General features: G+C 50.8%; 1 protein-coding gene across 1 annotated transcript in view; it reads right to left on the reverse strand.

Annotated features, from left to right (window-relative positions):
* The window catches only part of Greb1 (growth regulating estrogen receptor binding 1), an 86,828-nt gene that overhangs the window by 31,927 nt on the left and 28,282 nt on the right, over window positions 1-26,619 (reverse strand). The window contains exons 5-16 of the mRNA XM_032907497.1: window positions 21,421-21,603; window positions 19,995-20,138; window positions 17,586-17,714; window positions 13,852-13,965; window positions 13,306-13,449; window positions 11,112-11,297; window positions 6,726-7,076; window positions 5,336-5,464; window positions 4,489-4,617; window positions 3,343-3,540; window positions 2,546-2,726; window positions 841-1,036 (exon numbers count right to left, since the gene is read on the reverse strand). Coding sequence (XP_032763388.1) covers window positions 841-1,036; window positions 2,546-2,726; window positions 3,343-3,540; window positions 4,489-4,617; window positions 5,336-5,464; window positions 6,726-7,076; window positions 11,112-11,297; window positions 13,306-13,449; window positions 13,852-13,965; window positions 17,586-17,714; window positions 19,995-20,138; window positions 21,421-21,603 — 2,084 coding nt within the window. The remainder of the gene's footprint in view (window positions 1-840; window positions 1,037-2,545; window positions 2,727-3,342; window positions 3,541-4,488; window positions 4,618-5,335; window positions 5,465-6,725; window positions 7,077-11,111; window positions 11,298-13,305; window positions 13,450-13,851; window positions 13,966-17,585; window positions 17,715-19,994; window positions 20,139-21,420; window positions 21,604-26,619) is intronic.

The following is a 26,619-nucleotide window of genomic DNA, read 5'->3' on the forward strand; positions in this document are numbered from 1 at the left end:
TGGTTCTCAACCTGTGGGTCGCTGCCCCTTTCTGGGCTTGGATGATGCTTTCACAAGGGTCGCATATCAGATATCCCTGCACGTCAGACATTTACATTATGGTTCATAACAGTAGCAAAACTAGTTATGAAGTCGCAATGAAATAATTTTATGGCTGGCTGTCACCACACTGTGAGGAACTGTATTAAAGAGTTGCAGCATTAGGAAGATGGAGAACCACTGATTCTAAACAGTACTGATCCTGTGATCCCATGGGGGTGGGCTCTATAAGCATCATCCGGCAGGCCTAGAGCTAAAAACAAAGATGGTGCGTTCCCACCTGTCGTTTCCCATTCATTTGGCCCCAATGTCTCCACTCAACTTTATCTAATGTGTCTTACATTGACATAAACTTCTTTCCAAATGAATGAAGGAACTCCTCCGACTTGGGCCGAGCAAAGTTGGGAGAAACTGTGCAAAATGCAAAGGCCTAACTCTGCTCTAAAATAGCAGAGAGGGTGAGAACTAGGACCGAGGAGCCTGTCCCTGGGTCATCCCCTAACAGGGGTCCTGTGCAAGTGGCCCGCCCATTTCTTCCCACTCTTGCCATTTGTAAGTCAGAAGATCCTCAGTTCCTGGGGGAAATGTCAAAATCAGCTGTACTGTCACCACAATTAAGATGGGACAACCCATGAACAGGCTTCAGAAATTTCTCCAAAAGGCCGGGAGTGGGAGGGGGGTTAAACTAACCCAAGACCAAACCAAAGATCTAAGGAGCTGGAATCCACTCATTCCCAACCATTAAAGCCAGGGTCTGTAAACCTAAGCACACTGGCTACGCCATCGCCCAGCAGCACTCACATTGCTGTAGGAGATGGGCCAGTGGATCTCATTGTAGGGGCTGATGAGCGTGTGCTGAGTCTGCAGCGCATACGGGAAGGAGGTCACATGAAGAGTGACAATGTTGGGTGCCTCTTTCACCTCTCGGCAGTTGAGCAGTCTGTCCACTAATCCCACAGATGGGTCACTTTGAGAATAGATGTTATGAACAGCACTGCTGAGGGGAGAAAAGGAAACGAATGTTAAGTAGAATGACTAACACTGTTGGATAACCTTACCAGGATAAGGCAGCAGATTAAGCTTATAACTAGTTCCCCAACGGCACCTGCAATTGGAGCTTATTGCTCTGCCTATGACTAGAAGGGGAAAAAGTGACTAGACTTTGTATCTGTCAGAGACTCTAAAAATAGATACGTACAGGAAAGCTATTAGGGAAGAAGTGGACTTCTTGCATGATAATGTGGATACTCTAGAACAATGATTAATTCTGTGTCAAGAGGCAATGGGGATGTGGGTGGGGAAGGGAGGAGACTCAGGGGCCAGATGAGCCTCCTAATGTCCTCTTGATGTACAGAGGACGTTGGCTGGTAGAGTACTCATTTGCCTACCATGTGCAAAGCCCTCATTTGATCCCCAGCACAAGGTAAAACAGGGCATGGTGGTGCACACATGTGACCCCAGCACCTGGCAGGTGGAGGCAGGGAGATGGAAATTCAAGGCATCCTTGGTGATATACTGAGTTCGAGAATAGCTTAGGCTACAGGAGACCAGGTTTTGCCAATAATAATAATAATAATAATAATAATAATAATAATAATAAATCCATAAAGTCCTACTGACTTGAGATGACCCAAAGATAACATAAGAGAACAAATTCTACATTGTTTTACAAAACAACATTAACGGAATGGGAAGCATCTTGGATCTGGGGTCTTGGAAGTCAGGCTTGGCCCAAGCTTTCTTTGAAAGACAATGGCCTTGGCACTCTCTGAAATCTAGCGGACAGGATAAAGAAGTCAGTGCTTCGTCTTCTAGGTTCCAGGCAGCCACCTGAGACACCTGTCCCCAAAAGAAGGAACCAAAAGACAATGGCTTCCAGACGTTCCATTCCTCCAAACGCACGCAGATTCTAGATGCCAACTATCCGGGCCCTGGCAAGCTTAAACAGCTACAATGTGTAAGGTCCAAAGCTTTACTCTATGACCTGGTCCAGGAACTTCTTCCTTCCTTCCTCGCCTCCCACCAGAGGGATGGCTAGCTGGTCAGCTACAAGGGCAAGCCCCTGAAGGAGACCGGCCACCGGCAGTCTCTAACTGAACAACCTCATGCACATCTAGGATGAGATCCATTCAAATGAGGAAACGGCAGCTGCCCTTCAGGAAGGGCCAAACCAGCCACCACCCATGGACCTAGCCCAGAGTTCTATCTAGCAGGGAGGGCTTCGCCCAACAATCTCAGGCTGGAATTCTGAAACCCTGGCTGAAGGCCTGGCCCTTCCACCAACACCTCCAAGCTGGCTTTTGACTCCACCTGATATCCCCCTTCTACAAGACTCAGCCCTCAGCACTTAGAGATTGCGCTGAGTGTTCTCAAGTGGGATGCTCTGAGATGCTGAAAACTCCCAACAGCCTCTGCTTACAAGCCCTGAGCCCCAGTATCTCACTCAAGTCTTGTGCCCTCATCCCCAAGGAGAAATATGTCACCGTCACAGACCAGGAGGTCTGACCTCACTAGATCCCAGTGGGCGTGGTCGTGGATGAGGACAAAGAGCGTATGTGGGTTCTGGAAGGAGTTTTGCAGAAAGGCCTTAAATCTTGCCTGGGCCTCCGTGTCTAGTTTCAGGACGTGTTGCTCTGCCCTCTGCTTGGTAACAGGTTCTTTCTCCAGGCCCAGCTCCAGCAGAACCCCTGCAACACAGCAGAACACCTCAGGAGCTCCTGGGTTCATTCGCCACCGACACACCGCGGGTCAGCCTGTGTGGCCTGCCCTGATGGGAGAGGGCAACAGCAGGAGGGCATACATAGAGAGACGTGGGCGGGAGAGTCTCTCCAAACTTTTCAGCCCAGGTAGCTGGGCAAAGGTCTGACTATGTGCAGAGTTATAGTTTCCCCCTCCCAGGGATACCAGCTAAGCAAGTCCCCTAAAGCCACAACTCCCAGACAGTTAGCGCTAAGAGATGGGAGATGCCCAAGCTCCTGACAGAATTATCTCAGGTTCAAGCCATAGGCCCAACCAACATCACGCCACTGAGGAGGTAAGACATGCTGTAGGAGTGCCAATTAGCAGCAGCCAGTCACAGAACGGGAAGAGAGAGAGCGCAAAAAGAGATAGCCAGCTATTGGTTCTACTTTCAATCCCGAGGAAAATGGCTGTCTTTGGATACGTTTCATGGTCTACAATAGATAGGTAACGATAACACTTGATCCATCCACGGCAAAGCATGGTGACAACGTCCATTCTGTGACAGTGGGCGGATCAAAGCCCCTCCCCCAGGCCTCACACCTCCATGAAGGGTCCCCCTACCTGAATGCCAGACATGGAACACGGTCTGCTGGTAGGTCACCTCTGATGGGGGAATGCAAATGAGAAAGTCCACCTTCTCGAAGGACCCCAAGTCCAGATTCTGGGTGCTGGAATCTGCGATTGAGCACACGTGGGAAAGGAGCTTCTGCGCCACCGCCAGCTGAAAGGGCCGGATGCCCCGTGGCTCCTGATGGTAACCTGCAGCCAGAGCCCCGAGGGATCCCCGATGAGCATGGCGGGCAGCTACCGCCCTTGGCTACAGATGGATGAGTCCCAGAGTGCAGGAGGGGAGGCCTCGCCACACAAAGCCATCCGGAAAGAGGCACTGTCATATTCATCAAGTGCATCTCTGTCAGCCAGACCCTGGGGCATCCTCTCAGACATCCTCCTTCCTCAGAGAATATAGAGAGAGCACTCAGGCAATGGTGCTATACTGTGTAAGGAGCATCATGTTCCCCGGAAGGGAAAGACATGACGGAAGCTCCTTAAACCCTCATCTGAATGAACAAATGTAACAGAGCACTGGGGGGAGAGAATCGGCACAAAGAATCATAGAGGAGAGAGGACCTCGCATCAAAACCTCCCATTTTAAAACTGGCAGCAGGTCTGTTTTAATGCTAAGGATATAACCTGCCTTCCAGGTGCCCCTCGGAAGTTTCAAGGTCTCAAGACTTCGGGACAAATGCTGTAGAATTTAGACCCATCCCTGAAGGCTTCCTCGTCACGTGCTGAACGCACCACCTGAGCCTTCTCGCTCTATGACTCGCTGTCCACACCTGTGCATACTCCTGCTCGCACTCACTGGGCACACTTACACACAAGCCTAGCACTCACTGGGCACACTTACACACAAGCCTAGCGCTCACTGGGCACACTTACACACAAGCCTAGCACTCACTGGGCACACTTACACACAAGGGCACACTTACACACAAGCCTAGCGCTCACTGGGCACACTTACACACAAGCCTAGCGCTCACTGGGCACACTTACACACAAGCCTAGCGCTCACTGGGCACACTTACACACAAGCCCCCATTGCCTGTGCACAGGACAGCCACTCCTTCTGTTACTCACACTATTCCCACCTGCATCCTCCCCGCCCGTCGCTTACTGTGCCTGCCTGTGCCCCTCCTCACCACTCACTTGTGCACACGGGAACCCCACTGGCATCCAGCACGGCTGTTTTCTTGGTAGAGGAAGCAGTGAATGAGGAAGAGACATGGCCTTGATTTTCCTGGTGAAATTTGTCCAGCAAAATGTCAATGTCACCCTCTGCCCAAAACAGAGAACAGAAGTGGGTTTTTTGCATCTCAGAGACATTCGACAAACCTCTCTGAACCAGCTACTGTGTCTGCTCTTGACCTGAAGTCATGTGTGGAGAAGGCATGGTCTTCCTATCCAGAAGCTGTATCCACAAGGTGGAGCATACTGTGACTCCACAGGGGGTGGGGCCAAACAGAAATAGGGTACTTGAGGTCAGAAGGGAAGGCCTTTGAGCCTTCCCAGGCACAGATTGGTCCACAGAGCTTTCTTAAAGAGCATTAAATAGCTCCTGAGGGACCAGAAGCAGGAGCGGGAGGGAGAGTCTGAGTGAGCCACAGAGATAAAGACAAGGGGGAGCTAAACACAGGGAGAGCCATGTGCTGAGGCCCCTCCCTGCAATCCCAGCACCTGAGAAGACTGAACGTTTGAGGTGAGCCTAGGCCATAAAGAGAGACCCTGTCCCAAATAGAAAGATACAGATGGATGGACAGACAGGAAGCGCAAAACTTTTTCCCAACCCTAGTATTCTACAGCCAGAGCAGGAAGACAGATAGACAGCCAAAGCACTGCCCTGTGAAGGAGGTGGAGCACATGTCAGAGCACAGAATGGGGGATTCGGACTCAAAAGCTCAGCTGCAGCGGACCCCAGGTGTGAGGGAGCCCAGCACCTCCCCTCCCGTTTACTTCTTCTCAGCGTGTGCACATGCACCTGCCTCTCAAAGCTTACCTGGGCAGAGGCTGCTAAAAAAGGCCCCCAGCGAGTCCACTTTGCCAGTGACCAGCTCATAGTGGACTTCTCTCTGGTACTCTGCAGGACTGAGGAGGCTCTCGGAGAGAATCCGGGCTTGGTATTTCCCTGAAAGGTAAAAGCGAAACAAACAAAACAGAACAGCTGTCGTTGGACCCTTGGCGTGAGCTCTCAGGTGACAGGATGTCTGACCAACCCCAAGCACCAGCACCATGTCTGATGAAGAAATGAGTCAAAGGTTTGCAACACCTTGATCAAGAGGCAAACATACAAAGGCCAGTATCACTTAGAGAAAAGCCCTGGGCCTGACTCTGTAGACCACCGCCAGCTGGTCTAGCCTTCCCAGACCCAGCATCCTCATTGGTTAACATAAATGCTGGCCTCACAGAACACAGGCAATAGTCCCGGATACACTGCAGAACTATGGGCTTATTAAAGATGGTGGGACTCGCACCCAGAAAATTAACTAAGAAAGACCAGTCAGTTTGGGAGCAGAAAATGTGAAGAAGTTACCAAGATGCTGCATAAAAGCAGTGTGCACTTTTAAGTATAAATGATACAAAAACCTCAGGTTGAAAATATATACCATTTACGAATATTAAAATGGCATCCCGGAGGGGTCTGGAGAGCTAGCTCAGTGGTCTGCTCGTCCAGAGGACCTGGGTTTAATTCCCAGCACCCACATGGCAGCTCGCAATTGTCTGTAACTCCAGTCCCAGGGGATCTGACACCCTCATACAGATAAAACACAAGTGCACATACAAAAGAAATAAATTAAGCCGTTGAAAAGAACACACACACACACACACACACACACACGCATGCACACGCATGCACGCACGCACGCAAGACGCATACGCACCCCCAAAGCCCGTGTGCTTGGTGCTTATCTTACCAGGGAAATTCCCTCCGGCACCCCATCTTGAGTCTCAGCCCAGGAGCAATGGCTGCACATGGTAGGCTTTTGGGGAAATTTTTAATACCTAACTATCCAAGTGGATCATTGTTTCTTATCTCAGTCTGGTCCTTAAATAATGGGGCCAGACTGGTGGTGTGTGTGGATTTTCCTTTTTAAATCAGACTTTGTAGCCAAGGCAATTCAAACTCCAAAGTTGGCCCCAGTCTCTCCTGAGACTAAAGGGGCAATGCTAACACAGCCACTGATGGCAGGATTGTCTGTAACTAAGCATGTTTCCAGGGATGAGCAGCTGAGACCAAGGCCGCCTCCTACAGACACCAGCATGGACTAAGGAACTAACTGCCTCTGTAACCCAGAACCCCAAGATAAAAGAGGGAGACCCACTCTTCGGGGAGACTGGGCAATCAATAGTGTGGCTTTCCCACTGGACAAGGGGTGGCCAGGACTCACCGGTGACAGCGATGCAGGAGTCAATGGCGGCATTTCGGCAGGCACAGATGATGACCACATAGTTGGTCTTGGAGAGTTTACCCTCGATGAGCAACCGGAACATCTCGGAGAGGCCCTCAGCCAGCGAGTAAGCGCATTCGATGACATGCACGCTGTCATTGCAGGAGCTGGCGGCCAGGCCGGCCAGCCAGGGCAGCTGTGCAGAAGTCACAGGCGCTGCTGTGCTGGTGGCTGGCGGGAAGGGCTGTGGAGGCGCCTGCTGGTACTGCCTTATCTCCGTCAGATGTGACTCTCGCCAGGAGCGCAGGAAGATCTGCTCCAGGTCCTCCATCAGTGGCACCTGGTCTGCAGCTGCGAGACACAGAGGTGGCAGAGAGATGACGACAGCGCCTGCTGGGCAGGTGGGCGGGCAGCTTGTCACCAGTGCTGCTGCACGCGTCCCAGAATATGCGGATGTACTTAGACTCGCACAGCCTGAGATAGTGATGTCAAGTCGCCCAGGCTTGGAGAAGAGAGGCTATAAAACGAAGCCAGCCACAAACCCACCATCCTGAGAGTCCCACAAAGAACATGTTCTCTTTCTCTCTGTCTACTGTACGGATCGTGGGTGCTCAACTCCAGTCTTTTTTTTTTTTCTTTTATCAGATTTTTTTAATTTACATTTTAAATGTTATCTCCTTTCCCAGTTTCCCCTCAAGAAACCTCCTATCCCATCCCCCTCCCCCACTTCTATGAGGCTGCTCCCCCTCCCACCCACACACTCCCTCCCACCTCCCTGCCCTGACATTCCCCTACACTAGGGGTCTTGACAGGACCAAGGGTCTCTCCTCCCACTGATGCCTGATAAGGCCATTCTCTGCTACATATGTGTCCGGAGCCATAGGTCCATCCCTGTGTACTCTTGGGATGGTGGTTTAGTCCCTGGGAGCTCTGGGGGATCTGGATCTGGTTGGTTGGTATTGTTGTTCTTATGTGGTTGCAAGCCCCTTCATCTCCTTCAGTCCTTTCTCTAACCCCTCCATTGGGGACCCTGTTCTCAGTTTGATGGTTGGCTGTGAGCATCTCCCTCTGTATGTGCCAGGCTCTGTCAGAGCCTCTCAGGAGACAGATATATCAGGCTCCTGTCAGCATGCACTTCTTAGCATCTGCAATAGTGTCTAGGTTTGGTGTCTATGTATGGAATGGATCCTCCAGGTGGGCCAGTCTCTGCTCCACACATTGTCTCCATATTTCCTCCTGTGAGTATTTTTGTTCCCCCTTCTATAAAGGTCTGAAGCACCCACCCTTTGGTCATCCTTCTTCTTGAGCTTCATGCGGCTCAACTTGATTCTTAACCATCACCCTACAAACAGGTTTCCATATGCTATGGTCTCTTTGCATGGCACTGCTGATGGGTATAAATAACTCTCGTGTGGAGGGGCCGTTTGGTCACCCTTGTTGCTACTGCAGATCTCTGCATTTCTTGAAGAAATTCCTCTCTAGGTACTTCTGAAGTGCATGTCTGAAGTACACCACATTACTTCCTAGGCGGGCATGCTGTGTAGTTTTATGTCAACTTGACACAAGGTAGAGTCATTTGGAAAGAAGAAACCTCAGTTGAGAAGATATGACCGCCAGATTGCCCTGGCTGCTGGGCAGACCTGCCTATGGTGCGTTTTTCTTGATGGATGATTGATGTGGGAAGGCACGGCCCACTATGGATGGTGCTCCCTCTAAGCCTGTGGTCCTGGGTTGTATAAGAAAGCAAGCTGAGCAAGCCAGTAAGCAGGGCTCTTCCGTGACCTCTGCATCAGCTCCTGCCTTGTTTGAGTCCTGCCTTTCCTCAGCGATGGACTGCGATGTGAAACTCTAAGCTGAAGTAGACTCTTTCCACCCCACATTGCTTTGGGTCACAGTGTTTTATCACAACAACAGAAAGCCTATGGCTGAATTCTCAAAAGTCAACTTCCTCCAGCACAATTGGTGTGGCAATTCTGGTCCAGTATCCTCCGCATCTGTGGGTACCATCTGTTGGGTACCGAGGGGGAAAGTGATTCAATGCTCATATGCCTCTCTTCAATGACTGGCGAGGCCAAACATTTTTCAGAGTCCCTATGGGTGTTCTCCTTTGTGAATTATCTGGGTGTTCTAGTCTAGCATTGCCTTTGAGACACTGCAAGGGAGGGCATCAGACTTCCACTCAGCTATCCCTACACCAGCTATGGGACCTTAGCTGCTCTGCCCACAGGACAGCTATGAATGTAGCCCAAGACAAACATCATAAACTTTCTTAAAACACCACGACACTTTTAAAACCTCTGAATGCACAGTTCTCCTGTCTGCGGGGACAATGCTGTTGTTGCAAACGTCAGAAGGTTGGTCAAGCCTATTACAGCTTCCCAACCTGTGAAAGGCAGCTTGTACTAGCAGCTCAGGGCTGCGCCAGAGTTTAATACGATGGGCTCATATAGCGTCACTTATTTTCCCATTTATTTCTTGGGAATTTCCCACCCACAGCGCCAGAGAACGTGTGGAGGTCAAACTTGAGCATTCTCTCCTTCCGCCATGTGGGTTCCGGGATCAAACTCATCTTCAGGTTTGGTGACAAGCACCTTGACACCCTGGGCCATCTCACTGGCCCTCCTGTCTTTTTATTTTTATTAGATATTTCTGATTGTGACTTGAAGTGATAATCACGTTAGATAGGCCGATTGGCTGCCGTGCCCCTTGTCTCTAATAGCGCACACGTCTCTCTCAAAAGCCTCACCTCCAGGAAGAGGTTAGAGGTGGCCTCTATGCCCTACCCTTGTAACTTTGCCTCCATTCTCTCTGCCTTGCTCTTCCACGGCTCTTGCCACTGCCTTCCTCCTATATCTTCATCAAGGGGGCCAACCTTCCATACAGCTAACCCACAAGTCACTCACCGCTGTCCCTGCATTCTGCTCTCGGCTTACAGGTGAGAGCCTTGGCACACTTTCCTTCGGTGTCCTCTGTATCAACCAAATCCAGTCCCCCCAACCCAAATCCAGTCCCCCAACACACCTTCAGTGAGCACCAAGCTGTCCCTCCAGAGGCTGCACCCACACACAAAGTATTTGTCCTGCAGCACATGCATCCTAACGCAGGGGAGATGCTCAGGAAAACATTGCCCATGATGCACTCCTGGAGTGACATCGCTCCAAACACAAAGGCAACCAGATAGATGTTAGAGGGCCTGGGGGTGGGGAGCGATCCAGGTGGTGGCAACAAGGCCTCTTTGAGGAGGTAGTGCATGGGTCAAAACTCAAATGACAACAAGGGGCCAGTACACATATGTGCTAGACCAGCGCACTTCACAGGGAAGTTGCAAGTCCACCATGCTCCAGCAGGGCCAGCATTGCTCAGGAGCAGCAGCTGGGGCTGAGTGGGAAGATGGGAGTGGAAAGCAAACAGCCACCAGGCCTGGGAAAACACTAGTGAGCTCCAAAAAGGAAGAATGTGTGGTCTGGCCCACGGTTCTCAAAAACATGGAGGTTTGAGATGGGGAGGGTGGTGATGGTGAGGCCGGATCCTGGATGAAGCTATGGCAGTTGATAGATATGTGGGTCTTGGGAAGGAACCTCAGAGAGACTTGACACTGGGTCTGCCAGAACCTTGACCATCCTGTGCTTCTGTCTTGAGTCTCCTCACCACTGAGCCTCTGACTACCTAGGCATTGAGAGTTAAGCCTGAGGTTCTCAGTGTCCACCAGTGACTGCTGACAGTGGGTCGCAGCTGGCCTGGACACTTCCACATAGACTATATCAAGGCAGTGTTCCCTGAATTATACCTTTGGCCTTAGTTTATTTATGGGACTTAAGAACTCTCGCTCTTCAGGGCAGCTGGCCTCAAGAGCAATACAACTGGAAGTAACCAATAAATTTCACTTACCTGAGTGGTATTCCCAACCTGTTGCATCCACCCCACGCCCCCACACACCTACTGTGCTCTCTCATAACCCCAGCCATCCCCATCCGTGTTCCCACTCACACCCGGCTTCCCACTCACCTACACACCCCCACCTGTGCTCTCTCCTCCGCTCTTCAGAAGGCTGTTCCTTCTGCTGGACCAGGCCTTTCTTGATGACCCTAAATGGACCCCATATGCCCACACCCCATCAAGTTCCCTCTTATGTCTCCTCTCTGGCTAAGCTGACTCTGGGAGCAGCTTGCCCTCATCACCTGTGTCTTCTGTGTATGGAACCAAGGAACAGCAGGTGCGTGAGAAGTCTCTGAACCACCCTGTTGATTAAACCCTTCTGTTTGCTGACCCCTCCCTGGGAAGGGCAGGGGAGATCTGGTGTTCACATTCTTCTCTGGCATCCTGAGTCTAGTCCGTCCTCCCAGTCAGATCCATCCCTAACCAACAGCTGGACACAGGCTCGCTCACCCAGCTGGACGAGGTAGTAGACGGTCAGCAACAGCTGTGTCTCTTCAGAGATGGGCTGCATGGTGGAGGCACCGTGTTGCTCATAGGACCTGGAAAGTGACTGCGAGTTCTGGTAGCAGGTGTACAGTAGGGGGCTGACGACCACATCATTCAGGTTTCCGCAGAGGTAGGGGAAGTTCCCGTGGCCTAGAGGAGAAGACCGTTGAGCAGCTGATCTTGGGCTTGGATTTGATCCCCTGAGGCTAAGAGCCAGGAGAGCTCTTAGGTCTCTCAAAGGCTCCATTTTTGAGAAATGCTACAGCCCTGGCTGAGTATACCTACCCTGCCCTCCTAGAACCTGGGACAGAAATGTCATCTGTCATGTCCAGCCAGAGGCAGGGCATTTGCTTGTTCACGCTGTCCAGTCCCCTTATATTGCAGTTGAGCAAATTAAAGAAGCTTGCCCAGAACCAAGTGACAATGATCTCAGAACAGCTGGTATATGCGTGTATGTAGCAGTGGGGACTGTCCACCAGACCTGTGTCCCAACACCAAGCCTCACACCCCCCTGAGGATCTTTAGCTAGCAGAGTTAACAAAACAGGCTGGTGTCTAGACCCAAAGACCTAGAGAGTGAACAACCTTGAGTAATGCCGGAGTGGATGTTAGAATCCTTCTGATGACAACTCTCAGGGCAGAACTGCCCAAGCAGAGGTCTGGCCCCTTCCTTGTTATCACTGGCTACCTGATCTTAGCCAAGAACTTGACCTTCTCAAAGCCTCTGCACAACGGGAAAATGTCAAACGGCCAGCCATGATGAGAATGGGTGTTCCTCCCTGAATCTCACTATGTAGAGCTATGGTTAGACATCATGTGGGACTCGATGGGCCACTTCCTGAAAATAACTGTGTCTCATACTCAAACTATGACAGATTCACACGTCTCCAAGTTCAGAATTAGCGTGTGTTCTGTCTCTGGGCAGGCCAGTGAATTTGAATTTCCGTTTACTCTCCTCTGATGCTGGGGTGTGGGACCAGCTGGACAGCACCGTTCGCAAATGTGCCAGCCTACAGGATGAAGTGTGGTCGCCTTAGAAAAGGGTTCCCATGCTTCTCATGCAAGGGGCTGCCGGAAGCCGCCCTGAGAACCAGATGAAAGCCAAGTTACAGAGCCGCTGGCCGGGCAGAGAAGCCTAGGGGGTGGGGTCAGGGAAGGGAGCATACTTGAGCAAAGCAGAGGATCTGTCCTCTGAGTCTGCTCAGTGCCAGATGCCGGCCTGTGCGGTTCCCTTCATGACACATCCTGTTCAGCACAGGTGCCGGGGTCCACCTCTGGGTCCTGCAGCCGGCCTCGGTTCTATGCTTTCCGGTCTCTTTCCCCCACTCACCCACAGAACACATGAAAGAACATGGGTCTTGATGGAAGGTGATCCTTCAGGGCCCCATGGAAGGCCAGGGCACTGAAGGTCAGCTTTGTACCCTCCTTTCTGAATATTGTGCCATTTTCATTCCTGGGGCTGGGGGTACTGGTTTATTTTAGGAAGGAAGGCACTGCCCTGTAGCATGAGCAGCTGCTGCTTCTGGCATTTTCCTGTCAGGCTTCCACCTCTCTTCCTAGAAGCAAGATGCCAAATGTAGAACTAAGGCAGCGGGATATGGTCCTGCACACCCCAGCAGCTCGGGTACTGCTGAACCTGCACACAGCTCCCCATTTCAGTCTCTAGCTCACCCCAAAAGGATGTCTTCAGTTGAGCTACAATGCTTCCTCCCTGTAGCGCATAGCCACCACACTGAGGGGATCAAACCCTATCCTATCCAATGCTTCTAAGGCTGAGTGCCGCACGGTCCAAAATGGCCCGTGGCTTTGGGTGACAAGGGAATAAGTCACAGGTTGCTCTATCCGTCTCCCGAGTCCTCAGCAGTAGCTGGGTAACTGCAGCAGGGGGTTCAGATAATCAGAGAGAACGAAGGAAAGGGCAGCAAATGAGGGAGCGAGCGAACGAGCGAACGTCCTGGGTGGAGACAAACTGACGTGCTCTGTCGTTCTCAGCGCTCTGGAGACTGGCTCCGCTTCGTCTGATCATTGCCCCGGATAGCGTTCAGATTGGCTCAGGACGATGATGCCTTTGGAGCTGGACTGAGATGAGGTGACAGTTTGGTGTGGGAGTTCCTCGCATGCTTCCCTACCTCCACGGCTGGGCGCGCAGCTGTACTTGCCTTTAAATATCACTGGCTTGGCCTTGCATATTTTCAGCAAGTTATCCGGAACAGACACTGGTTCGCCAGAGGCCACCACCGGGAAGGTGACTGAAGCTGGTCCCACCAAGCCAGCCTGGGGTACACAAGGCATGCTGGCACCTTCTAGGAACACAGCAAGCATATTAGTAAGACGCAGCAAATGAGGCATCTGTCCCCAGCCTGCCCAACGTCCACCCACCCCACAAAACCGCTGCCTGACCTATCCCCATAAACTGTGGGCTCACTCAGGCCCACCTTCCCTGCCAATGAACACTGCACCATCAGCTGAAAAGCTTCTTGGAGACCTTTCTAGATCAGGGGCTAAAACAGAAGTATCATGAGAGTCTAGACCTTAGGAAGCAGCAGACACATGAGAAGCGGTCCCTCTGCTAGGTCAACGTCCAGCTGCCCAGAACTCCCTCATTCATCTCCCTGCCCACATGTGCACATATGCACACATGCTGCTAGCAGGCCACCACCTGTGGCACCCAACTGTGGGATTTGGGCAAGGCCCTAGCTACTTACCATGTTTAGCTCTGTTGCCGACAGCCTGGATGAAGCTCCCATCTGTGGTTGATTTAGACTCTGGGGACCACCCTTTGTGCCGTTTTTTGGGAGGCCCAGAGTTTGGCAAGAGACCTAGACAATAGTCAGAGCATGAGTTAGATCACCATTGGAAACTGGTGCCAATAAAAACCTCCCCTGATTTGGAGTGCACGTCTGCTCTGTTCTGTTCTGTTCTGTTTACAAAGGTAGGGCTCAAATCCAGGAACTTGTACATGCTAAGCAGATGTTCTACCACTGAGATACAGCCTTTGGTGGTCTTTAAATCACAGCCTTATAATGGGTTTTTAGCTCTGGTCAAGCATCTAGGCAAAAGGAAACACCCTATCGATTTTTATAAACGTTTCACACCAGGGTTGTGTTTAGGCTGCATCTCTCTAAGTTTAAGGCTTTAAAAAATGACCAAAACAATAATAAAATCTACCGAGAAAGTGGTTTGATCAGAAGTAGAGAAGATACAAGTAAAATACTTAAATGGCACGCTTAGCCAAAGATTTGGGCTCAGTAAGCGGCAGCCACCAGCATCAACCGCATTACCTAAACAGCCAGTGCTCAGTGCACCAGCACAGTATTGCCACTTGAGGGCAGTGCTGATCCACCTGCACATGCCCTTCCTGCCCTCACCCCCACCCAACCTGAAAAGCTAACATCACATGTTTAAAAGCAAGACCAGAGGCTGGACCCAACATTGCATGTGAGTCTCTGTCCACTCTAGCTGGCAACATGCTCAGGACTAAAACTATATGTAAATTATTCAACGTACCAAGAATGGGCTACTATATTTTCTTGAAAATCCAGACACAATTTTTCACAGATCTAGAGCTCCCTGTCTCAACCCTGCTGCACTTTAAACTCAACCCGGACACTTTTAAAACTACCTAGCCAAGGGTGGTGGTGCATGCCTTTAATCCCAGCACCCAGAAGGCAGAAACAGGCAGATTTCCGTTGACCTCAAGGCTAGCCTGGTCTACATTGTAAGTTCCAGGCCAGCTAGGGCTACATGGTGAGACCCTGCCATTAAAAACAAGATAAGCAAACAAAAACCTGTCTGTCTGAACACAAGCCTATTCCAAGGAACTCAGGGGATGAATCCTCCTGATACCTGGAACTCCTGGGTGATGTGAACCCAGGCTGAGGGTAACCACTCCTTCAGGGTAAGCAGAGAGTACACGCAGACCTGGAAGATGCTCATCCAAGCTGTCTCTTCCTAGGCTCTCCCTAGAGCTACTACAGGGGGCCTCTGAAGTGACAGTAAGAGCACAAACCCTGTCACTAGTGCCCAGGTTATTTTGAAGCCTGAAGCAGTTTGAGATTGGCTGCAGTAGAGTCCCTCCAAAGAGACAGACCCAAACAAAAGAAAATAGAGAAACAAAATAGCACAGGGTTAAAGGGTATGAAGTACTTTTTCTATAAAGCCCTTTCAAACCAGCAGGCTTCTTTGCCTCAGAGGTAGGCACCTCTGCACCAAGTGTTCAGCTCGCACAATACTGGCCCCAGAAACAGAGGAAGAGCTCCTCAGAGAGAGGACTGCTGGCTTCTCTAGGAAGTGGTCCTGAACTACTACTAGAGGGCAGGGCTGGAGCTGAGGATTCTCCACCTCCTCCTCTAGGTCAACCGGAAATGCCTCTACCGGGACTCTGTATCAATAAGTACTCTCAAAACATCAGATACCAGTGTATCTGAAAGAAGGGGCCTTGTTTGGCATTTCTGAGAAGGAAGTTCAGGACTTTTAGCTTCCTGTTCCCCCACCCCCACCCCACCCCCACTACTTGGGAACTCATCTGAGACCAGGCTCCTAGTTTGTATCTTCCAGCAGGGGGCAGCATTTCACTGAGCGCAGCGAGTGTTAGCCGGAAGGAGTTCCCTACACACTGCTTTTGAGCGCCCCCACCCCTGCTTCCCCAGGACAGAGAAGGCACAGTAGCTCTGATATATATGCCTGTGCTCAACTCTGTGACCCAGGTCACCCAGTGTCTCTGACGTAGTCCCTCTCTGTGTCAGGCTCTACCAGAGCCGTGTGCTGGGAACTCCAAGCTACCTTCAAAAGTCAAAAATCACAGTAGGTTGCTTTGACTCCAAGAACTCTTTTGTGGGAGAGGATACTGTGAGCTGAGCTCTAGAAGGCCATATAACAGAGGTGGGGTGAACACTGAGAGGCAGGGGCAGAGTGTGGACAGCATGTTGAAGCCATCAAGGCCGTAAACAGTTGAAGGCAGAGAATGAGGTTCTACCGCCTGATTTCAGAAACCTTTAAGGCTCCAGCAGCCTGGAATTTAAAGATCTCCATCCCCCACACAACTCCACAGAGTAGGCTTGGGAAGTTCAAGTCCAATCCTGGAGGAGCCCCTGTAGGCTACTGACTAAAGCTGAGAGGTCCGGCGGGCCCAGGCTGAGTGGAGCCGGTGCCCAGGCTGAGCGGAGCCGGTGCCCAGGCTGAGCGGAGCCGGTGCCCAGGCTGAGCGGAGCCGGTGCGTTGTTGTCTGAGGTGAGTTGTCTGACACCAGAACTGAGCGTTTTCTAGCTAAGCTCAGGGGAGAAGCCATGGACAGCAAGGGGCCTCCTGTCCTTATGACCAAGGGCCCGTCTTCGGTTATGAGGCTGCCTGCATCTGCACCTGGAGAAGAAACAGCCCCCGGAGGCAGGTGGGAGTCTCGAGGGTAAGGTGGGGGATGATAAAGGCTCCAGGAATGTGGAAGCTCGTCAGGACGGAAGAATCCTGGATGCACGCAGGGCAGGCGGATTGCTTTCTTCTTCAGAGTGGTTGCACAATCTACAGATTTGGGCCAGAGAAGCCTTCAGGCCCAACGGAATTATATTCCAGCCCAGGGTGCTTCTCTGGACCTCAGTCTTCTCTTCCTTTGTGGTAAAAATACAACTCAGGCACCACACTCTACCCGTGAGCTGCAACTCTATCCCTAGGAGGGACACTTTCTAAGGCCCCTTCCGGTGTAGTGTCTCAGACCCTAAGCTCCAGCTCAGTCATGTTCACGGGTCGGGGACGGGGAGGGACCAAGGGGAGCAGAGAAGACTTGCTGTCAGAAAGAAGGCTTGACAGCGGAGGTCTTGTCCCTAAGACATGTTCTGAGGAACAGCAATGGTGGGAGAGCACTGGACCGGAGTCTGAAGGTCTCCTTGCCTCCTTCCTCCCACAGGTCTCTAGAACTCATTTATGTCCTCCCAGGTACTCACTGGGCAGGCAAGCTTGAGCGGTGGGCGGATGCTGATAACAGCCAGTATCATTCTGTGATCTCCCACATGTGCAGTGATCCCATGCAGCATCTGGAGAGCCTCTTACCATCCTCAGGGTAGCATACTAACTCCCAAGGAGGAACTGCTGAGACTGCAAGGTCTCGTGACTTACGAGACAGAGCTGGGCTCCGAGTTTATTCTTATCTGTTCCGACATCAACACTCCTAATCTTCCTGACACCTACTTCAGAAGAGGTCACCTGACATCAGCACAGAGCCCTCACTGCCCCTCAGCACACATGGTGCCTCCCTCCCACACACGTCTTACACAGCACGGGCCCAGGCACAGACGGGAGGACATGTGACACCAATCCTGATGCTCACTAATGCAACACTGGACTCCGGAGGCTCCATGTCCCCAGTCCCATAGCTCCCATGCCCCTCTGGCCCAGGCCTAGAGAAAAGAAGGACTCCAGCATCCAGCACCCCCAGGGTCAGCCGCACTACCTAAGGCTGTGGGGCGTGGCACGGCACACAGGCTATTCTTCACCAGCTGTGGGTGCTTGGGGGAATCCTTGCCATTGAAGACAGCAGGACCTGTTGCTGTGGTCACTGAGGGGTGATCAGAGGCTGGTCCTGAAAGCAGAAAGGATGGAAAGGGGTCAGACCACAGGCTGCACTAAGAGATGAGGAAACACACTAGCTCTCTGCTGGAGAATCCCATCAGGAAAGGAGGGTTCCCGACATAGTGTTTCTGCCACATAAACACATAGGCACATACAGATACACACATGCATTCACATGTGCATACTTGCTTACACACTCATAAGCCCATATGCACATGCATGCATGCATAGAGAAACATGTGCACACCTGTGTGCCCATTCTTACCCATGTGGACATACATGTGCACGTATGAATGCAAACATGTACACATATGCACGGGTACACATATAGGAGCATATGCATGTTCTCCTGTTTCCACACTTGGGTTCACAGAAACATACTTAATAAACAGGCAAATGTACAAGGAACCGATATACACAAATACATGCATGCACACTTAGAAATACATACGTGTTCCTGCTCACACATGGACATGTGAGCAGACAGACACATACAAACGTGAGCATACAGACACCATGAACCTCTGCTTTCACCCCAGTAGGTCTAGTGGGGATGAAGAAAGGACCTGGAGTGCATGCATGGCCAGGCTTCCTAACGCATGGCCCCACGTCTGAGATGGATGCTTCTGCTTGCCTCTACCTCCCTCCACCTTTGCAGTTCAGTTTGCATCAAAATACAGCAAACTCCCTGGCTGGTTGGTGGTGGTGCACACCTTTAATCCCAGCACTTGGAAGGCAGAGGCTGGCAGATCTCTGGGTTCAAGGCCAGCCTGGTCTACAGAGTGAGTTCCAGGATAGCCAGGGCTACAGAGAGAAACCCTGTTTCTAAAACAAAAGGAAACAAAAAAACAAAAACAAAAACAAAAAAAACAAGATCAAGGCTGGCAGAGGGTTACTGACAGCGTCTGGGCTACTCAGAGGGTTCAGGTTCCCTAAGTCTGGGGAATAATTCTGGGGACAACCATGGATTCTGGTCATAAGGAGGCCTCCATTGGCAGGAAGAGACTGAAAGGCTTTCAAGTAGAAGCAGCATGTAGGGGTAGTGCTCCGTGACAGTTAGAATGTGGTTTGGGGGCTGACCACCTTATGTCCAAACCACGGTCCCACCACTTATGAGCTATGTGACCTAAGACACTAACTGAATGTCTTCAAATTTCAGCGTTCCCTCCATAGAATGGGGGTCAGGGTAGCAACTGGCAGAGCCACTGTGTTAGGGACTCAGGTGGACAGACGTCCAGTACATGACACAGAGCTGGCACGGGACAGGCACCGCTGGGGGCTGCTGTCACTATAATCTCACTTAGCTCACCCTGTGAGCTGGATGGGAAAGGACCCCGGGTTTACACAGGGGAAGGAGTTAAGTTCCCAGAATTAAGTGAATTGCACAACCATTCAGCATGGATGGTGGTGCTGGCCTCTACAGCAGGTACTTAGACACAAAACCAGCAGGTTCCCCAGGAAACAGTGAAAAAGGGACTGAAGGGTCTGGACCCTGGAGGAAGAGGCCAGAGGCCAGCCTGTGGAATGGAGCCTAAAGGCTTGGGGGGACAGCATGTTCTAGCCACAGGGATGGATGGGTGCTAGAGCAGAGCCCAGGACACTGGCTTTACTCCCCAGGCAATATACCACACCGACTTTCTGGGCAGGAGGAATGAAAACCAGCAGTGGCTTTGGAGTCCTCAGGAAGGCTGATGTCGCTAGGTAACAGTAACCATGCTAACTTATAGACATCTTCTCTGTGGCTCAGAGCCACATGTGTGAAATAGAAACACCTGATGTGCAAACTTGCCTCCCCCCCAAACTCCCCATCCCTGTGAGGTTCCAGGCAAGCCTTAGCCTCCACTGGCCTCCATTTTCCAAACACACCACTGTTCACAGGGCATGGTGAGCCTCAGTGAGGTGCAGGGACAGAACAGGCACACCCATCTAGGGATAAATGACAAGAATCTAACCTCAGCCCCTGCTAGAAACCCACTTGAAATGCTGGCTTGGAGCTTGTCATCCACTGAGCTGTGCGTTGTGACCTGAACATTCAGGTAAACTCTGATATGGGATCCCACCACTGGGGGATCTCATTCCTTACCAAACAGGAGAGCAGGTGAGCTCTCCCAATGAAAGCCATCATGTACACTTTGCTAAAAACTTACAGAATCAAAATGACACAGAACAACAACATGCAAAGTGAAACTTAGACTCAAAACAACATAGAAGGAGACAACACGTAGTGTTTTAAAGAATGCCGACGATGACGAGTGGCTTTAGCACCTGGGACACCACTCTGAGGTCTCACCTGCCTGTTGAGCTCCCACTGGGACGCTGGGGTTTGTCCCAGGAGCAGGCTCAGTGGGGAAGGCGGCCAGGGACCCTGAACTCTCCAGCGGTGGGAACAGAGAACTGGAGCAGGTGTTGGTGGAGTTCTGCCGACTTCTGAACTCTGAGGGAAACAAGAAGTCCATGTGAAATCTGATAGGCTGTTCTCCAATGACTTCCTAGAACAGAACTGTCTATAGGAGAGAGGGGCACAAGAGTATTTAGAAAGGATGCCGGCGCCGTGCTAGTCTCTGTTTCCCTGTGTTGCAGGGAAGAGGTGCTGTGTTCCACAAACAGTTCCCTGCCTAAGGGCGGCCCTATCAACAGGGAGAATAAGAGTGTCCGATGGGGGGAACAAGAAACACAGCTTACACAACTGAGCTATCTCAGCTCTGTGCTTAACATCCAAGGAGACGCAGAGTAACACCCCAGGCCACAGACCAGTCAGCCCCTCCCTCCACCCCTACACGTCCTCTTTCATAAATACTACCTCCCAGCAACTCTAACCTGTGAACAAGATAGAGAACTCCACCCACCGGGAAGACCAGCTTCATCCACAGGGTCTGGGAACTTACTAAGCAGTCATAGAATAAAGTAAAGGAGGAAGAAAAAATGAGGGAGGAGAGGAAAAGAGGAAGCGCACTCAGTCGCTCACACCGGAGACCTCTTCTTCCTTCCACTCAAAAAACTAGTGTGGAAGATTCCAGAAGATTCAGAAAAAGTAGGGGACAAAAGGACAGCTCTCCTGACTACTTCTGAGAAGTTACTTCTTGGACATGCTCCACCACCCAGGGCAGGACTCAGGACAGCCAATGCCCTTGCTCTTCCTCAGCTGACACAATGGATAGGAGAGATACAAGGGAGACTAAGGGGCCACAGTGCAGCCTGGTAAAGCCAAGCTCGCCCCTGGGGACCGGCACCACAGAGCTGTCTCTTTGGTCACCGGGAGCAGGGTTCAGGGATGCAGAGAGAGGTGAAGGCATGGCACTGTTCAAGCTCAGCTTTCTCAGCATCCTCCTGTGACACTTTGAGACTAGGAGGCTCTTGCCGGGGGCTATCTTACACACTGTGGGGTATTTAGCAGTATTGGAAATGCCTGCAGCAGCCTCTAGTCTTTACATCAGGAACATCCCCAGGCATTGATAAATGTCCACTGGGAACAAGAACCACTGTCGCTAATTCCCACCAAAAAGATGCCGGCTCAATGCCAGATGGCCCTCTGCTAGTGTTTACCCAGCCCAGGGAGTCTGTCATGCAAGCTGTCCAAGTTCCATTGACCCCAAGGGGCATCTTCAGTGCCATGCTCCTGCTATGGCCTGTACCCCTCCTAGCCCCACAATGCCCACTGGGAGTGCATACCCAGCTCCCTATCCCTCTGCCCCTCCAGATCCAAGCCCCTCCCTCACCAGAGCCTTTCCAGCAAATCAAAGGTCCTTTGGTCAGTGCCCCTTGTGCATTTCGAACCAGATAGTACTTGAGGTGCTTCTGTTTCTTGGGCTGCGTGGTCAGCTTCAGGTTGATGTGGTTGGAGAATTCGGTGAAATAGCAGAAGCCTTTTTTCCCACAGCCAACACAGTTCCCAGAGAAACCTGGGCAGGAGAAAGCAAGCCATGAGCCTCTCTGTCTCCCTTTCAACTCCCTCCCAGCCTCCTCTTCAAACAATTTGCACCCCATACCATCACCCAGAGAGTGCCACAGGCAGAGGACCTGTCATGGCAATCGGATCAGGGAGTCAAGACACCCTGGACTCAACAGGACCGAAGAGACCGACCGGGCCACAGAAGTGAGTCTGAGCAAACAGGAGAGATTTCACCCTCCTGGGGGCACAGTGAAAATTCCATGTATGTGGATGGATGAAGAAAATGTAGCCTACATACACAATGGGATTTTATTCAGCCACAGCGAAGAACACAATTGTATCATCTAAAGGGGAAATAAAATGAATGGGACTGCAGGTCACTATGTTAAGTGAAATAAGCCAGACTCTGAAAGACAAACGTTTTTCTCACATATGCAGATCTATATTTTAAACCTATATGGATATGTATGTATTTATGTATGTGGGTAGCTATACATACATATATATCTTTGTGTGTGTGTGTGTGTGTGTGTGTGTGTGTGTGTGTGTCTTTAAAAGGGGGAGGAAGATGATTCTGAGGATAATGGGAAAAGACAAATTATATATTTTCTCTGATATGCAGAATCAGAGTATTTTTATATATGTGACATACTGATATATATAATATATATATCTTTAGATCTATAATAAAGGGATAACATTGAAAGGAAGAAGAGAACCACTGGGGATAGAAGGAGGGACCAGGAATGGCAACTGTGGGCAAATATAATATACATGCATGAAAAGGTCACAATAAACCCATTGTTTTATACCAAATGCATGGTGGGGACCCTGGGAGTGAGACCCAAAGTTCAGCAGCCAGCAGAGTGGAGACACTGCCACGGTTATGTCAGGGAAGGCAATCTGTCTTCCTACTATCTATTTATCTGTCTTCCTGCTATGATAGACAGGCCTCTGCCGGCTTACAGCCCTAGACAGGCCATCCGGGTAGTGATGAGAAACCTCCTTGTATCAGAGACAAACATGCAGAGCGTGTGTTTCAAAGGATCTCTACAAAGTCATTCCAGTGAAACCAGCCAGAGGCACTGGTTAATACGAGAGACACATGACAACTCTCCATTTACCCACTGCTCCTCTGTAAGCCATCCCAAAACAACCTTGCTCTGCCAATAGCCGGTCTGGTTCCTGTGAGTCCAAGGTCCTAGGTCAAGGGAGGCCCTGGCCTGGGGCAGAGCCAGATTTTCTTACTTTATCACACTCTCTGCTTCATGGTCTCCAGAGGTCATTTTGCGTGAGGCCATAAAAACCACATGTCTGTCATGTCTGTACATAAGCTCTGCTCTTAAACGGGCTGTCCCTGGGGACTCTGGCTAGTATTCAAGAGAAGTCCGGTAGGTGAGGTGAAAGTTAAAAGCCATTGCCCCAGAGAAGACTCCATACTGCACAAAGATCTCTAATCTCACATCGTGAGCAGTTTCATATTCTGTAAAAGACCTTAGAAGCAAGGAAAACCCCCAGCCTGTCAGGGATAGTTACAGGATGAACTGACCATGGAAATCCTGCTGGCACCAGTGTGAACAGGTAATAGCATGACATGAACAATCCTGTGTGTAACTCAGGAGAGGCTAATGTGCACACAGGGCCAGGCACACTGCCACTCACTGTCAGATGCCCAGGGCCCTCGGCTTAACCGACCCATTGCCAGTCACTATGGAAAACAAAACGTTCTTGTGGAATCCTTCATATCAGTCGCACAAAGAGTGGCGTTTAACCTCCACCGAAGGATGAAGTCCTGGTCCACAGGCACCCAAGGCTGTGAACTACCCCACCCATCTTAGCTTCACCTTCTCACTAAGACAAGGTGCCTCTTATCTCATCCACTCCAACCGACCCTGCCCTGCCCAGTCTCCTTCTCTTCCACAAACACCCTACACATGTCCAGCCATCTCTCGTTTGACTCAGAGGAAACTGGCACTTTCCCAGGCTCGCACGCTCATCTCGCTCCGAGTCCTGGAATCCGCTCAGCGTCAGGGAGATGTATGCCTTGTCCCCTTAGTAGCTCTCTTCCAAAGGGCCGTGCTGGTGTGACTGTTCACGCGTTGAGTTGTAAGTGGGTGTGTGCTGACTGGGAGCACCATGGGACAGCATTATCAAGAAGGTCGGAGAGAGGGGCATAATTAGCCGGTTAATTAATAACAATTAACCCTTCTATTTATCTATTGGCTTCCAACCTGGAAACCTTGAGATGCACACAGCCTGACCGGCCCTCAAGAAGACAACCTTGAGAAATGTCCAGGGTTCCTGAGGAGGAATTCTAAGCCTGAGCATAGAGAAGACGCTGAGCAAGAGACAGGAAGTCCAAGGTCAAGGACACTGAAGAGACCAGCTAGCCAGGCTACAGGCTACAGGTTACAAGCCATGCACATGGGGGCCTCACGGTGTCATCGCACATGCTCAGCAGGAAGTGACAGTGGCCATGGGCAGCAGCTCCTGATGGCTCAGAGGTGAGACTAAGCTCCTGGTCCAGTTGCACAGTGGACAGTTGGGTGGCAGTGAGCAGTTAGGGACATAGCTTTTCTGAGAGACACCTGAGGGATAAGCAAAGAAGCCAGGGCGAGAGCACAGGACCCAGCCTTGTGGGAAGGAATGGCTCAAGCCATCAGAGGGGCAGATGCTGTCATCCTAAGACTTCAGGAAATTCTTTGAAGGGCAATGGACACTTTCAAGACAGAGTACAGCACAGAGCCCTTCCTTTTGGGAATCGACCCTGGGACTTGAAAGTTTATAAAGACCTTACCAGAAAGTGAAGTGTCTGCTAAGTCTCAGACTCTTGCTGGGCATGGATCCTAGGAATAAGGACTATGCAGTTACTGCGTGTACTGACTGGTTTGTGTGTCAACTTGACACAAGCTGGAATTATCACAGAGAAAGGAGCCTCACTTGAGGAAATGCCTCCTTGAGCCCCAGCTGTAAGGCATTTTCTCAACTAGTGACCAAGGGGGGAGGGCCCAGCCCATTGTGAGTGGTGCCATCCCTGGGCTGGTGGTCCTAGGTTCTATAAGAGAGCAGGGTGAGCAAGCCAGGGAAGCAACCCAGTAAGGCAACATCCCTCCATGGCCTCTGCATCAGCTCCTGCTTCCTGACCTGCTTGAGTTCCAGTCCTGACTTTCTTTGGTGATGAACTGCAATGTGGAAGTGTAAGCCGAATAAACCCTTTCCTCCCCACTTGTTTCTCAGTCATGATGTTTGTGCAGGTATAGAAACCCTGACTAAGACACTATGCCACCCACAGTGGTCTATACAAATAACCCTCTTCTAACCCCAGCACCCCGATCTTTCCACGGGGCTCCTTAGGCAACTAGAGGGCTATCTATTTCAGGACCATACCCCTGAAGGGATGCTGCACCTGCAGGCTGCTGTGAGAAGCCTGCCCTCCTATGGGGAGAGCACCACCCTCCCGTGCAGCAAGCATGTGGGAATACAGACGTTAGTAGGACTCAGGCTTGAGTCCTGACTTAAATACACCAGGTTATCTCACATCTCTGAGCTTCATTTTCATCATGAGCAAACATGACCGGAACTAACATTTATTACAATCCCTGTGTGTTAAGCTGTGTGTATCCACGCCCCACGCTGAATCTCACAAAACCTGAAAAATAACCCTTAATGTCCCCAGTTTACAGGCGAGGGGAATCAGGTGCAGAGAAGTGACTTACAGCTTGGTGTGGCAGGAGGGGCTGAGCCTAGCTTTGATTTATTCTACTAGGCCATCTCTTCCACATAACCACCTACAGGAACACTACAAGGGTGAAGGTGTCCCCTGGATATCTAACAGGTTCCAGACTCAGAACATGGTGTCCTCTTCCTTCCCTCAGACTCAATGGAGAAAGAGGAGAGTGCAGGCGGCAAGAGATAAGAAGTGGCCGTGCCTGGGTTTCCATTACCCAGTCACAGAAGACAGAAGGGAAGGCAGACAAAAGCTGCCATTTCCTTCCAGACTGGAGTGGCACGATTCTTCCTAGAAGCCCCGACAGTGGCTTCCTTTGGACTTGGTGGGTGGCATCTGGGCACACGGCTTTATGGCCATTAGGGATGGGCCATCCTGAGATTACGTCCTTTGCAGAAAGGGGGGTCTCCATCATCCAACCCTCATGAACCCTCATCAGCACAGCCTAAAGACTGAGACAGTCCTGTGAGAGACGTGTGTGGTCATAAGCATTCCTGTTCGTGAATGTGAACACATTCCAAGAGCAAAGAAAGGGAGAGACATTTTTGGAGTTTTCCCTTGATGTTTGAGCCTGATCCCAGTCCCATGCAGAAACACTCTACTTGTGTGGAAGAAGCAGGCACAGCTGAGTCAGACTGACCCAGAGTGAGACAGGGGCCAGGGCAGGGTGCTGGGGTACAATGTGAAGAGCTTGAAGTTTCAGTGAAGACGTCATAGTAACATTAGGTCCTATACTAACCTCAGACTCCTTCTCTGCCTCCATTTCTTCTCTGAGAAAAATCAGTTATATGTGTAAGCCCCAGGAAGTCATTTTAAAACACAATAACCGCCTCACTTTTAGAGGATGTATTTATTTTGTGTGTGTGTGTGTGTGTGTGTGTGTGTGTGTGTGTGTGTTTGTGTAACTGTGTGAGGGAATGCTCATATATGTGAAGGAACCCATACCGACCAGAAGAAAATATTGAATCTCCTAGACCTAGAGCAGGTACTAGGAACTGAACTCAGAAAGTCTGGAAAAGCAGCAAGCCCCCCTAACCACTCAGGCACCTCTGCAGCCCCTAATCGCCTTATTCATAACACCACCAGTATTTTTCAAAAGTATAAATTGGAGGGAAAAAACGAAGGAGAAAGGACATGTAATTTTAAAAAGACAGGAGCTGAGGATGCACCTCATGTGGGGGAGCATCTGCTTGGTTTGCACTGGGTTTGACCCCAACGCGGCATAAAAATTGGGTATAAGTGAAGTGTGCCTACGAACCAGCACTGAGGAAGAGGAAGATCGGAAGTTCAAGGCCATAT

This window comes from Rattus rattus, chromosome 7, assembly GCF_011064425.1.
Source record: "Rattus rattus isolate New Zealand chromosome 7, Rrattus_CSIRO_v1, whole genome shotgun sequence".
NCBI classification, from domain to species: domain Eukaryota; kingdom Metazoa; phylum Chordata; class Mammalia; order Rodentia; family Muridae; genus Rattus; species Rattus rattus.